The 14,590-nt window shown below is 34.0% G+C and overlaps 1 protein-coding gene across 3 annotated transcripts; it reads right to left on the bottom strand.

Annotated features, from left to right (window-relative positions):
* On the bottom strand, positions 6,313 to 9,870 carry LOC104787252 (LRR receptor-like serine/threonine-protein kinase GSO2). 3 transcript variants are annotated; one of them, XM_010512791.2, is made up of 6 exons: positions 9,445 to 9,846; positions 9,164 to 9,319; positions 8,954 to 9,022; positions 8,716 to 8,790; positions 7,815 to 8,576; positions 6,313 to 7,700 (listed from the first exon to the last, which is right to left on the bottom strand). In XM_010512791.2, the coding sequence occupies exons 1-6, from the start codon at positions 9,806 to 9,808 to the stop codon at positions 6,433 to 6,435; spliced, it is 2,694 nt and encodes an 897-aa protein (XP_010511093.1). In that variant the 5' UTR covers positions 9,809 to 9,846; the 3' UTR covers positions 6,313 to 6,432. The 3 variants fall into 3 exon arrangements, with proteins under 3 accessions (XP_010511093.1, XP_010511094.1, XP_010511092.1); XM_010512790.2 differs by having other exon boundaries at positions 6,314 to 8,576; positions 9,445 to 9,870; XM_010512792.2 differs by lacking the exon at positions 9,445 to 9,846 and having other exon boundaries at positions 6,313 to 8,576; positions 8,954 to 9,038; positions 9,164 to 9,276.

The raw sequence follows: 14,590 nt of genomic DNA, 5'->3' as shown, positions 1-14,590 counted from the left end.
CAGGAACAGATAATTCAATTTCACCTTCAGGTTCTTCTTCTCCAGGTTCTGCATCGACCAATGGCTCACCTTCAGGTTCTTTTTCTTCATGTTCTGCATCGACCAATGGCTCACCTTCAGGTTCATCTTCTTTTTCAGGATCCTCTACAGGATCTGGTAGTTGGACTCCAGATTTTACAGGTTCTGGTTCAATAGTTCGCACAAATTCTACCTCCTCATCGACTTTCTTATCAACACGCTTTCTTCCATGCTTTTTACTTGTACGGGTCATGTCAACTCACCTGAAAGTTAGACACAATATACGGGTTAAAAAAACGTCGAACAAACAGCACAGAAAACTAATAGACAAAAGACAAAGCACACATTTCACACATCTCACACACTAACAGACATATATGCCTTCACAATCTGTTCGCTCATTTTCAGATTCATCCAAGTCAGCACCAACGTCAATATCTGGTGGCAATGGCCTAATGTCTGCTACTCCATCTTCATATTCTTTCTGAGTGTATCTTCTTGAAGGACCTCTCATTGCCACATACCAACTCGATGAATCATTTTCCCTTGAGTAAAACACTTGCTTAGCTTGAGAGGCTAATATGTATGGATCCCTTGAGAAAGTGTGACAACCCGTCCGTAGGCCCCACTAGCCTCACTGCTAGTTGCCCCCATAGGCTGGCCCTGCAGGGCATCGATCCTAACCCATCACTGTGGATATCCCAATCCACCAGTAGGTTATTGGTGCATCAGGCGTTCCTCGAACCCTGGTCCCTCACCCTTTAACAACCTTCCCACAGACAAGTTGCCACCAATTGATCTGCAGCTATTGTGGACCACGAATTAGCAATTTAAGCATGATGTTCTCCTTCTTCAGGCATAAGTCAGGTGGCAGATTGTAGTTTACTAACATAATAGGCCAGCAACTATACATGGTATTCTTCATGTTGAATGGATTAAATCCATCAGTGGAAAGTCCAAGCCTCAGATTTCTTTCTTCAGATGCAAATGAAGGGTATTTAGCATTCATCTGATCCCATGTGACTGAATCCACAGGGTGGCGGAGTTTTCCATCGCTACTCTTGTTATTAAAGTGCCACCTTAAATCCTTAGCCATATCGACAGACCTAAAAATTCTCTTAAAGAGTGGGATTATGGGGAAGTACCGTAATACTTTATGAGGGACACCTTTCTTTACTTCTCCAGTATGCATGTTAGTCTTCCGTCTTGAAGCTTTGCATTTAGGACAGTTCTCAAGCGTCTGGTACTTTTTTCTGTATAGGATGCAATCATTGACACATGCATGAATCTTCTGGTAACCCATATCAAAGGATTTCAAAAATTTCTTCACCTCATATAGTGATGTGTGCAGCACATTGTCTTCTGGTAATATCTTTGGCAATGTCTCCAAGAGATCATTGAAGCTCTTGTCAGACCAGCCATTCTATGTCTTTAGTCTGAACAATGATACAATAGCTGACAGCTTGCTATGGTTGACACATGATGGATATAATGGTGTTTCAGCATCCGCAAGCTTTGCAAGGAACCATCTTCTTTCAAATCCTCACCCTCTGCAATCTGACTCAACTCATCCATATTAGCAAACTCCTCATCCAGATATTCAGCCGCTTGATATAACCCAAAAATCTCATCATTCCACTGACTTTGATTGCTTTCACCATCAACCACTGGATTCAATTCTCCATGATGATACCAATCAGACTGCATCTTATATGCTTCATCCATTCCTCTTGTTACCAGATGATCAACTACTATACTGCCAGCATGCCGATCAATATTACGGCAATCAATGCAAGGACATACAATCAAATCAACGTCTCCCATATCCACAAACACAGCTCGAACAAAATTTGTAGCCCCTCTCTCATACGCAGGATCAGCTCTTCATTTTTTTTGCAGAGTTAACGAAAAAAAAACCAAGTAAAGACTCCAAACACCTACTAACATCTAAGTTACATAACTAAAATTCTTACCTGCAAAGATGCACCCAATCCTTGTCCACCATTATAAGTTCTAACCTTAATTTAAACCTTTAGAACCAATTAACAAACTACTCAAACACATATAATTACTCAAACACATATAATTACTCAAACACATATAATGTATAACTCAACCATAACAAACTCTATAATTTTGTATATTTTAAACAAAGCAATCTGAAAACACACCAAAAAAAAGACAACAAACTCGATTTGTTTACAGAATCAAAGAGAAGATGGTACTAACCTGTTGTGTGATAAGAGAAAGATAAGCTTCAAACTCCCATTGTTTTACTCGATAACACTTGCAAAACAATATAATATTACAGAATCAGTAAAGTTATAACAGATCTGCAGATTCTTCGAACATATGAAGGTAAAACAGATTCGATAACATATCCAACAAACTCGATTTTAAGAAAACTTTGCAAGAACAGACATGCAATAAGAGGAGATTCTCGACCAAATCATATAATAGCTTATACGCATGTGGCAAACCAAATCGGATTTTCAGAACAGATCCAACAAAGACACAAAAAATCTGTTCTTTGTGAAAAAACAATTTTCAGACGCAACAAGAATATATTCGGTGATAAAATCAGATTAAAGGAAGAAATTAACAGAGTAAGATAGAAATTTGCCTTTGATTGGAGCTCAACGCTGACAGATTTTGGTGGATTTAGGGCCGCCGATAGTTCCGGTGATGTCGCGGCTGATTAGCTTCTAGGACGGAGGCGACGGAGGTGACAGAGGTGATGGCGGAACAAATTTTAGGGTTTGAAATTAACAATAACTTTTGAAATCGAGGAAATGAGAGTGAAGGCAAAAAGTTTATGTCATAGGGTTTATTGAGGAAGAGAGAAATGAGAGAGAGTGAAGGCAAAAAGTCTTATTTTTGCCTAAGTATTTGGCGGAATTAGAGATTTTAGTTTCCCGCTTATTGAAATCCTATTATACTGTTACTGAATAGCTATTCTATGATAACATAAATTGTAATTTCCCTTCAATAGCAGTTGAGCAAACCGTGCTATAACAATGTACTATCAATGTTGAGTTTTTTGTAGTGAATGTCATGTATGTTATATGGAATGTCATATAAGTCATGGTATATGATTGTTAAGTGTCTAAGTTTGTGTGTTTTCTTATATGGATGTATTATGCTCTAATGAGTGACTTAAACGAGTCTCTCACGGATCGAGATGGTTTTTTCACCAACGGTTTGTAGAAGACGATCACTTCCATTTTGTTAAAATTTGGAGGATTGACAGTCAGCAAAATATACTCTCATTTTACAGTCTTAGTTTGGTCAATAGTAAAACTTGCGCTTGACGTTTTATTTTGGATGTAAAAGAAACTTAAACATAAACATAAACATACAAACATGTCATTTCCTTATCACACCAAATGAAAGAAAAAGGTTACACTTTTAATTTTAATGATGAGGCTAATTAAAACCCCTTATATCTTTCTGTAGCAATGGCAATGTTTGGGGGACGTTCCCTGAACTGCCGCCCAACAAGGTACATTAGGTGAAGTTGTGTATATGGCTTTGCAACAGTTACAACAATCAGCATCTGTACCTGTGTATGGGTTAGTCCCGCAGTCGCCTAAGAACTGACGTTGACTGGCCAGAGAGCATCCACCAGGACAGTCAATAGCGTAGCTCTTGAGGATTCCTAGATGTTGATTGTTGAGACATTTTTATCAAGATCATCGGCACCAGGTAAGTTAAAAGATAACGAAAAATATATATTAGAAAACTTAGGTTAATTAATACCGTTTGAAGCCATCACGAGGACAATCAAGAGAATGGTGAAGCTGACGGAGTCGAGATTCTTTGCCATCTCTTTTCTTTTTGCTTTGCTTTTGCTGAAACTTGTCTTTTACTTTCTTCAAGTAACTTAACTTAATTTGATGATACAATTCCATGGTTTTGGTGATCTTTTTATAGTCAAAGTTTTGCGACTGTGTTATAATTGTTTAATCTCTATCATCAATTAAAAGAATAGCATAATTATCATATAAACCCTTCTTCCAGGTTCATAGTGTCGCCACAATTGTGCATTTTGGTCCTTCCTCTTCTAAACAATAGTGATTGTTTTCCTTAGTTTGAAATAACTATTGTTTAAGAAATGATACTATTGTATTGTTAATTAGTTAACCAAAAGGAAGGCCACGTACGTCCCTGTCTTTGTTGTTGTGAACACATTTTATACTTCCACTCTTTCTAAATTTTTAATATAACAATAGTTTTTAAATTGATATTGTTGTTATCGATCAGAGTAAGAACGAATCTTGGCGACATTTTAATTCGATAATGAAAATCATTCCACTTCATTAGTTAATTCATTAATAAAACTGCAGCAAATGGCGACACTATTTCGTTTCTTTTGATCATCTCCGTTCCATATGCGTTACTCTCATTTTCTGATATTATAGGGTCTCATGGGACTTTTGGATTCACATGAGCTGAAAAAACATATATTCATATTTTTGTGAGTATCTATCACACCCCTAAGCAAACAAATATTAAGGCACCACAATGCTGCTATCTCAGTCACCATAACCATACCATTTGAAATCATCGAGTGAGATGGAGACTCAAGTCTATGAGACTTTTCCTTCTGTGATGCAGATAGCTCACAACAGTTTGATGGCACTATATATAAGATTTGCAAATCACATCTCCTCATGATCGAATTTTCTTCTAACACCAACTGAATTTGATGCAGTGCATCGTCGGTGTTTGTCAAATGTGGAACACTTGAGTCGGTGTTGTGTTGCGTGTTCCACAAGTCTTTTTATTATTTACGTTTGGCTTTAGTTTCTCTTCTATTTGGGACAAGTCTTACAAGCTTATCACAATAGATTTAGGATTAGTTCGTATCTTTTCGTTTTGGCTTTATAAATAGAGTCTCAAGTCTTTGTATCAATATCATTGATTTGAAGTGAATAAGAAAACACAAAAAAGAGGCAATTTAAATTGCCCAAAAAGAGCTTGTCTAAGCCTTGGGAGGAGGACTCCCGTATCGGTTATCACCCCCTCGTCTCCACCTATCCTCACCTCCACCCTCGTTACACCTTCGTTACTGTCTTGTTCCTCTGTTCGTAAGTGCTCTGTTTCTTGACCCAGAAAACAGAGTTGCTAAACTCCTTACAAAGCTTCCGCCTCTACACTAGAATTACCCTATCAAACTTTTCTAACACACATAGAAATATTGATGCCTCACTCTTCCAACATATATATAATATATAACGTACTGAATTCAAATATCATTGATGCATTCTGAGCACATAATGATCCTGTGTGTGTGGAGGTCTTGTAAATTACGGAATATCAAATTTGACAAATAGTGCATGACAAACTTTGAACTTTCAATAATCTTACAAACTGAAACATCATGACATGTAATTTTAAATAACAGTATTGAAAATTCACCAAAATCAAACATATTTGTAAAAATTGATAAAAGCATCAACGAGGCGAAACCATGCTTGGCGCCAAGGTGAATCAATGCAAAGGAACACAAGAAATATAATCCATGTTACACCGTAGGTGGCAGCAAGGCTCCAGAGGAAAACCTACATATCGATTGTTGTTTCACCATCCTCGCTTTGAGATTCAGATTTAAGGAACCCGATAGTGTTGTTATCATCACAATTTCTGTTTATAGCTGATCCACATAAAAAAGGATTACCCATGTAGTTGGTTCCATTGAGCGTAGAGAATTTACTGGTTCATGTGATTCTAATTGGTACTGCAAATCTAAACCCCTTTTTTAAAAAATTTAAATTTGATTCCAAACAATTTGAAAATGATTTTAGACAGGATTAATGTTACATACAGTTCGGAATTAAATCAAAGAAACCTAAAGATTAGGAGATTTTTGTGAAGGTACATCGGAGGTGGTAGCTGCTGGGAACGATGGTTGTGAAAATATGAGTACATGTGAATTTGACATCGTTTAGTTCAAAATGATTTTAGACAGGATTAATGTTACATACAGTTCGGAATTAAATCAAAGAAACCTAAAGATTAGGAGATTTTTGTGAAGGTACATCGGAGGTGGTAGCTGCTGGGAACGATGGTTGTGAAAATATGAGTACATGTGAATTTGACATCGTTTAGTTCATATCCTCCTGATAAGTGTAAGGGCTGTCAATTATTTTTGTTGGGTCTGTAACTGGTCTTATTTTGTTAGGCCGAATATAAAAATATAAAAAGAATGGCCTTGAAAAATAAGAGAAGACAAGTGTCAGTTATATAATAAGCCAGATGTCATATTCTAAGCAGAAGTTTAGAAAACCTTCTCTTATTATATAAGATATCTTTAAAAGAGTTGTGCATGAAAAACTTTGAATTTTCAATAACCTTACAAACTGAAACATTATGACATGTAATTTAAAAAACCAGTACTAAAAATTCACCAAATCAAACATATTTGAAAAAATTGATAAAAGCATCAACGAGGTGAAACCATGCTCGGCGCCAAGGTGAATCAATGCAAAGGAACACAAGAAATATGATCCATGTTACACCGTAGGTGGCAGCAAGGCTCCAGAGGAAAACCTCCATATCGATTGTTGTTTCACCATCCTCGTTTTGAGATACAGATTCAAGGAACCCGGTAGTGTTGTTATCATCACAATTTCTGTTTATAGCTGATCCACAGAGAAAAGGATTACCCATGTAGTTGGTTCCATTCAGCGTAGAGAATTTGCCTTGAGTTGGAATGGAGCCTGACAAGTTGTTGTAGGACACAATTAACACAACCATATAGTCCAACTTGGATAGATCTTGAGGTATTCTACCATGCAACACGTTAAATGAAAGATCAACGCTCTCAATGTCAGTTAGATTGGAGAAGCTTTCAGGTATTAAACCTGACAAGGAATTGTGAGACAGATTCATAGAACGTAACTTCTGAAGATCCCCTAGCTCTTTCGGAATTTCACCACTAAGTTCATTACTTGACAAGTCTAATCCAAACATGAAATCAAAACTTCCTCCAGTGTAAGAATCATACCTACTCTTTGATGCAAAATCAACTATGAACTTCAAATAGTCAGTGTAGCCTCGAGAAAACTCACGTGGTAAAACCAACAACCTAGAATACACCTCCACTTCTTCATCATTAAACCCAACTGAATATGTATTACCATCAGTTTCATAGTCAAAGCCCCTTCCAAACGATACATTGTTTAGACATGAAGGTATAGACCCATCCAATTTGTTGTTGGCAAGATCCAAGATTCTAATGCTTCTTAGAGCACATAGATCCTTAGGAATATGACCAGTTAATCTGTTACCTCTTAACAAAAGAGAGATGACATCTTGGTTGTTGAAGAAGCGTGGGATAGTCCCTGATAACTTGTTATTTCGCAGATCGAGTACCAAGACATCTTTTATCAACGTGCTTGGAATTGTTCCAGTGAACTCATTGTCGTGGAGGTACAACAAACTCATATACTGAGCACTGAAATGCATAGGCAAGTTCCCTGAAAACTTGTTTCTAGATAGGTCGAGAATCTTAAGGGTTTCTATGTTAAAAAGGGAGTTTGGTACCGTACCTTCCAAGAAATTATTCGAAACAGAAACATACACCATAGGAAAGTGACCGAACCAACTTGGAAGGACACCTTGGAGATTATTATTCGACAAGTCAAGCACTGATATAGAAGTTAGATTGCTAAATCCACCTGTGATGCCAGTAAATAGATTGTTATTCGCAATCAACACGATCAAGCTCCCGAAGGTTGTTGGTATCGGAAAAAGTTGGCCGTGGAATCTGTTGTATGAAAGCTTCAACGTACCAAGTGAGTCACAACCCATGAGAAAATCCCTTGGTAGACTACCAGATAAGTTATTATGAGATAAGTCCAAAAACTGGAGCATTTTCATCTCACCAAAGGAAGATGGCAAATACCCTTGAAACCCGTTACTTGAGAGATTCAAGTGTATCAGATTTGGAAGCACCTTCCCAATATTCTCAGGAAGCTGTTGAGTAAAATTATTGTTTGAGACATCCAAAATCTGCAAACTGTGATTACCTAGTAGTCTTGGCAACTGAAACATGGAGAAAGAGTTGTCCTGCAAAAGCAAAACCCGAAGTTTTGGATATTGCTCCAAAAACCAAGAGGGGAATGCTCCGGTGATTAGCTTGTTGTTGGAGAGATTAATTACACGCAGATCCTTCTGGTGTCGAAGAAAGCTTGGCATTATTTCCAAGTTACAATTCTGTAACTGTATGACATTCAACTGAAACCACGGCTGCCAGGAGATTTCAGTTTGTACCTGAAGCAAACTAGACCTTGATGAAAGTTTAAACACCTTGAGCTTTGAGAGGTTGGCTAGTAGCTCGAAAGAGAAAAAACCCTCAAAGTCATTATCTGAGAGAGATAAGTACTCAATAGATTCGAGATTCCTTATAAGAGATGGAACCGTCCCATGAAACTGGTTTGAAGAGATATCAAGAACTTGGAGTTTGGTCAAGTTACCAAAACAGTTAGGAAATGGACCTGTAAATTTGTTTTGACTCAGATCAAGCTCCAGTAAATTTTTCAATTGACAAAGTCCTGTAAGAATCAAATGCAAATGCATAAGAAGATGAAAACATTTACCTTCTTCAAATAAATATAGTTAATACCCAGCTCATCATGCACAGAAAACAATCTACAGCTAGCTATCTAAATAATTAGATTATACTAAAGTTACCTTTCTTTTCCAATGATCCAGAAAATTCGTTATCGCTCAAGTCCAAGCCTTGAAGGTTACGAAAATTCGCCAAATCTGTGGTAGGGTAAAGAGATATGAAAAGAGAACTTAACTTGTGTCCAAGTTTTTTTTTTTTTTGGTAACAAGTGGTAGGGTAAGGTCCTAGCTAGCTAGATCTATATTTTTCGATCTATATATGAAGATAATGAGAGGTAAAGAAAAAGATTGCTAGATTTACCTGGTACTGGGCCAACGAACTTGTTCTCACTTAGATCTAGCAGTTCAAGATTTCTCAAGTTTTTCAGTTCTGCACGATAACGTTTCTTAAGTTTAAAACAAGAATAGAGATCAACAGGAAATATCTTCCAAACTAATAATATCGGTCTGTAATAAGTACTCAATAGACCTTGACATTTTGACTCAGTAAAACACCGGAAAGTGGGCATACCTTTGATTGGAAAAGTACCTTCCATAAAGTTTCCATGAAGAATCAAAGTTTTAAGCGAAGAAGCCGTACTTAGAAAGGGTAAGATACTATTATTAACGCCGTTGTTACTTAAATCAAGTATCTCAAGACTTTTCAATCTCCCGAGGCTTTTATAACCTGCAAATCAAAAACCAATGATGTTAAATTGACAATGAACTACGGCTTATACATATGTTTAAAACCTGTGTAAATACTAAATAGACGGAAAAGTTGGTAAGAGACGGAAGTGAATGATAACATACCATTTATATCATCGAACCAGCCTTGACACCCTAAATTACTTAAATTTAGAGTTTGTAATTCTTCAAAGGGATAGAACAAGGAAAGATTTAGTAGTGATGATGATGAATTGTTTGTTTCAATCAAAGTGAGGCTGATCACATGCCCGCTGATAAGATCACACTTGACTCCTTCCCATCTGCAACAATCGCTACTTGTGTTGTCGTTAGGCCAATCATAAAGATACTCAGATATGTTGAGGTATGCCTTGAGCTCCATCAATCCTTTCCTTTCGCTTTCGATGCAACCTCTGTACCCATGTACGTGCAGTGATACCATCATCATCACCACCACCATCATGAGACCTGCTGGGGAGAACATAAACATTGACAATCTCTTATTTGACAGTATAACTCTTTCCAAAATTAAAATTAATTTCCCGTTGGCAAAGAATATATTATTGATGGCATTATTTGTAAAGACTTTTCCCGACGACTTTGACTTTACTGATGAGTCTTTGGCTAAAGAGTTTGACTTCTTTTTTGGATTCAATGGGATATTTCTTAAATTGTGCTTGACGACCCTGTCTTTAAATAGACAAAAGTCAACTCTATACCCAAACTGAAGAGGGACCAACTTGGAACCGTTCCTTTTCACTTAAATATGTTAAACTGTTTTTTTCTTGTCATCTTATTAATAAGCAAAAAAACAGAGTACAATACCAAAATGCACAAAACATACATATGGCGGGTTGGCTTATTATCCCGATGTTCGACTATATAATATAAACAACTCAGAATTCCGATACAAATGCTTAATAGATTTACCGATTTTAGCATGGAAATTGAAAAATATTCGACCCTAAACAAACTAGACGTAGAGTGTCACTACCAGTCAACCCAAATTACCGCTATACGTATCGAAAAGCACATTAAGCATAATTTGTTCACTTTGTCGACCTGACCACCTAAGACGTCGGGACCGTGTACCGTCGCCTATCAGATTCATTGCGAATCTTCATCTCAATCTCCATAAATCCCTTGGCCTTCATCTTATACGTTTTAATCATTTGCAGAACTTGTCTCACATCTACTTTGATGCTTCAGCTATCTCCATCATCCGTTCCAAGCTCATTTGCTTTACCTTGTTTGGTTTATCAAGCTTTGCCAAACACAACGAATATTACTCAACTGAAAGAAAAAAAACAAAAAAACAAAGCGCTGATCGACAATAACTTTTTATACCTTCATCTGTCATGGAATCCATTATTTTCGTGTACCGCCTAAACTTCTCGAGGTCTAGCTTCGAATAGCCAGATGGAACATGGCGAAAAAACAACTACAGAGAATATGGAAGAAGCTTACATGTTAGAGTGTCTTGTATTTCGGTATAACAAAAAAACAAGAGTTGGCTGAGAGAGATGAAAGTACCTTTCTCTCCAATCCTGATTCTCGCCTATAATGGTTATACATTAGTCTCAAAGTATATTCCCATGGGCTGTCTACAAAAAAAAGTGGACCAATCATGAGTGTCCAAACTCATAAAATGATAATCCAAGCAAAGAAAAGGCTAGGAGAGTAAAGAATTTCCTAATCCAAGAGACGCCTGACAAAAGGTTTAGCTTCAAATGCTTCAAACTCCTCACTCTTCTCTCCCGTTTTAGTTAATATTATGGGACACTTTGCTGCTGCAACACTTGAAAACAAGAGAAAAATATATCAGATGAAGCACTTGACGAAAATGAAAAGAACAAAACTTGTATAATGCTTATTAATTTACGCGCTGATAGCACCACATGTTTTAGAGTTGCCGTGTATATTAGTAACAATGATAACTCCAGGAGTGAAACTTTGCTTGAATGCTTGAGAACAAGATCTGGATTCTGTATAGACCAAAAAGCCTATGTTAACTAGGGCTAAGAGCATCATTAGCGGGAGAATGGTTCACGTCGCTCAAAAAAAAAAAAAAATTTAATATATCTTATATAATATGAGAAGGTTTTTTCCAACTTTGTCTGGCAATGCGATACTTGACGCTCTATATTTGTGACACATATCTCTCTCACTAATTAATCTTAAATTATATAGTTTTTATATACTTTTTTTTTTATTTATATATTATATGGTGGATAGTTTGCTTTAAAAAATAAAATTTACATTGTTACAAAAATATATTTCTTCCAACTTTTTAGTTTTAACATATAATATCAATACAAAAAAACTTGAAAGTGTTGCTCTCCTCTTCTGACACATCAACCTCAACTTTGAAGTTGGTGTTGACACATCAATTAAAACAATTAACCAATCAAAATATAAGGATTAATACAACTCATCATATACTACCAATAGAAATTGAATTATGTTCCACGTGTACTATGTTTCTCACATATGTTTGTTTACAATGCTATTTTAATTAAAACATATCAATGTCCAATGATTAAGTCTAATGATTAAGGGATATCGCACATATAGCCCTTCCCACTGGGCCCAAATAAATTATATAAACTGATATGACGTCGTTTAACAGTTAGCAGCCTAACATACAACCAATTTATATGAATACTAGACTAGAGCATGGGTTGAAATTTATTTTATTTATATTGCAATTTTTATATAAAATATAATTTATGTGATTTTTTTTAAAAGTTTTTTTTGAATAAAACATTATGCAGTAACATATGATGGCTTGAAAAAAATACACATATTTTGTAAGTTTTATATTGTTAATGATTCCAGATAAGTACCCATGCTATAACATTGGTTAAATTTTATTTTTTACTAAATTTTGTATATTTTATATTTTAAAATAAAATTTTAATATATTGATTAGTTTATTTATGTGAAGTTATTTCAACAATGTATATTCTACATCATGACTTGAAAGACATTATAAGACATAATTTTGTAAATTTGGTTTCTAAAAAGCAAGTTATTATATTATGAGTAATTTAATATATATATTGTTATACTTTTTGTTTTAATATACTTGGTTTCTTGAAATTTTTTCATATTATAGTGACATATTATTGACATTGCTATAATAAATCAATTTAGAGGATTTATAGTTTCTAACTTTTATATCAAGTTTCAATATTTTAGAAATATTTCATAATAAATTATTTAAAGTTTATAATATTATATAAAATTATGAAATTCAACAAAAAAATATGAAATTGTTTTAAAAATTCAAATTTTGACCCGTTACTCAGTAAATTTTTAATTCAATAGAAATTATGTTTAAAAAATAATATTACTAAAGCTTGAATATTTTATAGATTAAACAATTTATATTTGTTTTTAAAAATTCAACCTATGGTATATCCAAAATAAAACTATTTTTAATTATAATAAATAATATGATAATTTATTTGTTAGATATTAAAATTTTTTGATATGAATGAATAATTTAATAAAGAAAATTAATATGGTAAGTTAGATGATATCAGATGATTCTTTAGAATATTCTCTTTAAGATTTTTGGAAATATATTAAAGTTGCACCCACTAATTAACTTGTAACCAATTAATCTATAACCTATTTGTAACAAACTTATTAAAATTATATAGTCTACAAAACAATGTTGTGTACTTCCGTTTTATTATAAAGGGGATCTTCATTGCTTTCCACGATTTACCGATTTATGAGTGAAATATTTCTAAAATGAGGTAGACTTACTCTAAAAATTTTATTTTCTTTTGCGGGTTGGTTAAGGAATTTTCTCTTCTAAATAATACTTTTAACCCAAATTAAAAAATATTCACAATCAATTAAAGACAAAATCAATATTAACATATATTTTTTCAAGTTCTTATATAATCTCAAATAATTAAAAGAAAAAGACATAATAAACCTAAATAAAAAGATTATCCCCTTATAGCAGCTGCCTCTTTCTATTTTTTTTTTAATTCAAATTCCATCGAGTTAAGCAAAAGCCGAGACTGTGGATCATGTAGAAAATAAAATGTGCTGCCATCTTCGAATCTAAGACTTTTTTATGAGTTTTTTTTTCTGATTTATCTTTGTGTTCGTGGTTTTGGGTAGAAGAGAAGTTTTACGTTTTCCCGATTGAATCTCGTTACGAATTCGGTATTCGCCTTGATTCGATGGTAGAAGAGAAATTTGACACTTTTGGAGTATTTCTTTCTTAGGTGATTGAAGATTATTAATAAAGTTGGCAACTTTATAATGTAAACAAGTTCTGGCTTGTGAACATTGTCCAAATTAGTATGGAACTATAGGATTTAGCTCAATGGTGTTTGTTTTAGATCTATTACTGAGTTATTTTATGAACTAAACTGCAGTTTGATATCGAATTGAATATGTGAGCTCATATTCATGACATAGTTGCTTTTGTTTTGCTTTATCTCAAATTAAGTTTTTGGAAGATTTATTTTCGAGATTGCAGTTTAAAAATGCTAAACCAATGTAATAAATTATGCTTCATAATAATTTTTAACCATAGAAAAACACTATACCGTAGAACCTCTATAAATCAATACTCTTTAAATTAATATTCGCTATAAATTAATAATTTTTTCTGGTCTCAAGTTGGGCCGGTGCAAAATATGACACAATTCGATAAAATAATAAGATAATACTTTTTTAAAAAATCCTATTTTAAAATATGGTCCCATAAATATAAAAAATTAATAATGATGTAAACTAAGTACATATATATATATATATCTAATAAATTTTATGAAATACTTTTTTGCCTATTTTTGAATTTGTATTTTTATTAGAACTCATCTATAATCTTTCTAATTGCATCAAAAACTTTTTGTATTATTTTCTTAAATTGCATCCCAAAATTGTGGCGCTAACTAGACGCAATAGTAAATTCTTTATGTGTAATTGGTTCTAAAAATAGAGTAATATCTTCTTGGACTTTATCACGAAGGATATGAAAAATAATTTCTTCTAAACTCTAAACTTCTAAACATTTATTATTTTCACCTGTATGATCTAATAAACTATTGACATTCATCATATTATGATAGCCAAAATTATAAATTTAGAAAATTCTATAAAGTGTGAATTATAACAAAGTATCTTATTTCTAATAGAGAATGTTCAAAACTATGAAAATAAAATAAAATCTCTTCATAAATTAATATTTTATTAATTTGATAAATTAATAATTATTAATTTATCGACACATTAAAACCTC

Source organism: Camelina sativa, chromosome 5 (assembly GCF_000633955.1).
Source record: "Camelina sativa cultivar DH55 chromosome 5, Cs, whole genome shotgun sequence".
NCBI classification, from domain to species: domain Eukaryota; kingdom Viridiplantae; phylum Streptophyta; class Magnoliopsida; order Brassicales; family Brassicaceae; genus Camelina; species Camelina sativa.
The sequence above is the reverse complement of the archived record's forward strand: the minus strand, read 5'-3'. Positions and strand labels throughout refer to the sequence as shown.

Coding starts and splice junctions, on each gene's coding strand:
- LOC104787252 (XM_010512790.2), bottom strand. CDS start 9,808: ATGTTTATGTTCTCCCCAGCAGGTCTCATGATGGTGGTGGTGATGATG. Junction 9,320..9,444: donor CTGGTTCGATGATATAAATG/GTATGTTATCAT, acceptor TTTGATTTGCAG/GTTATAAAAGCCTCGGGAGA. Junction 8,791..8,953: donor GTTCGTTGGCCCAGTACCAG/GTAAATCTAGCA, acceptor ACCCTACCACAG/ATTTGGCGAATTTTCGTAAC.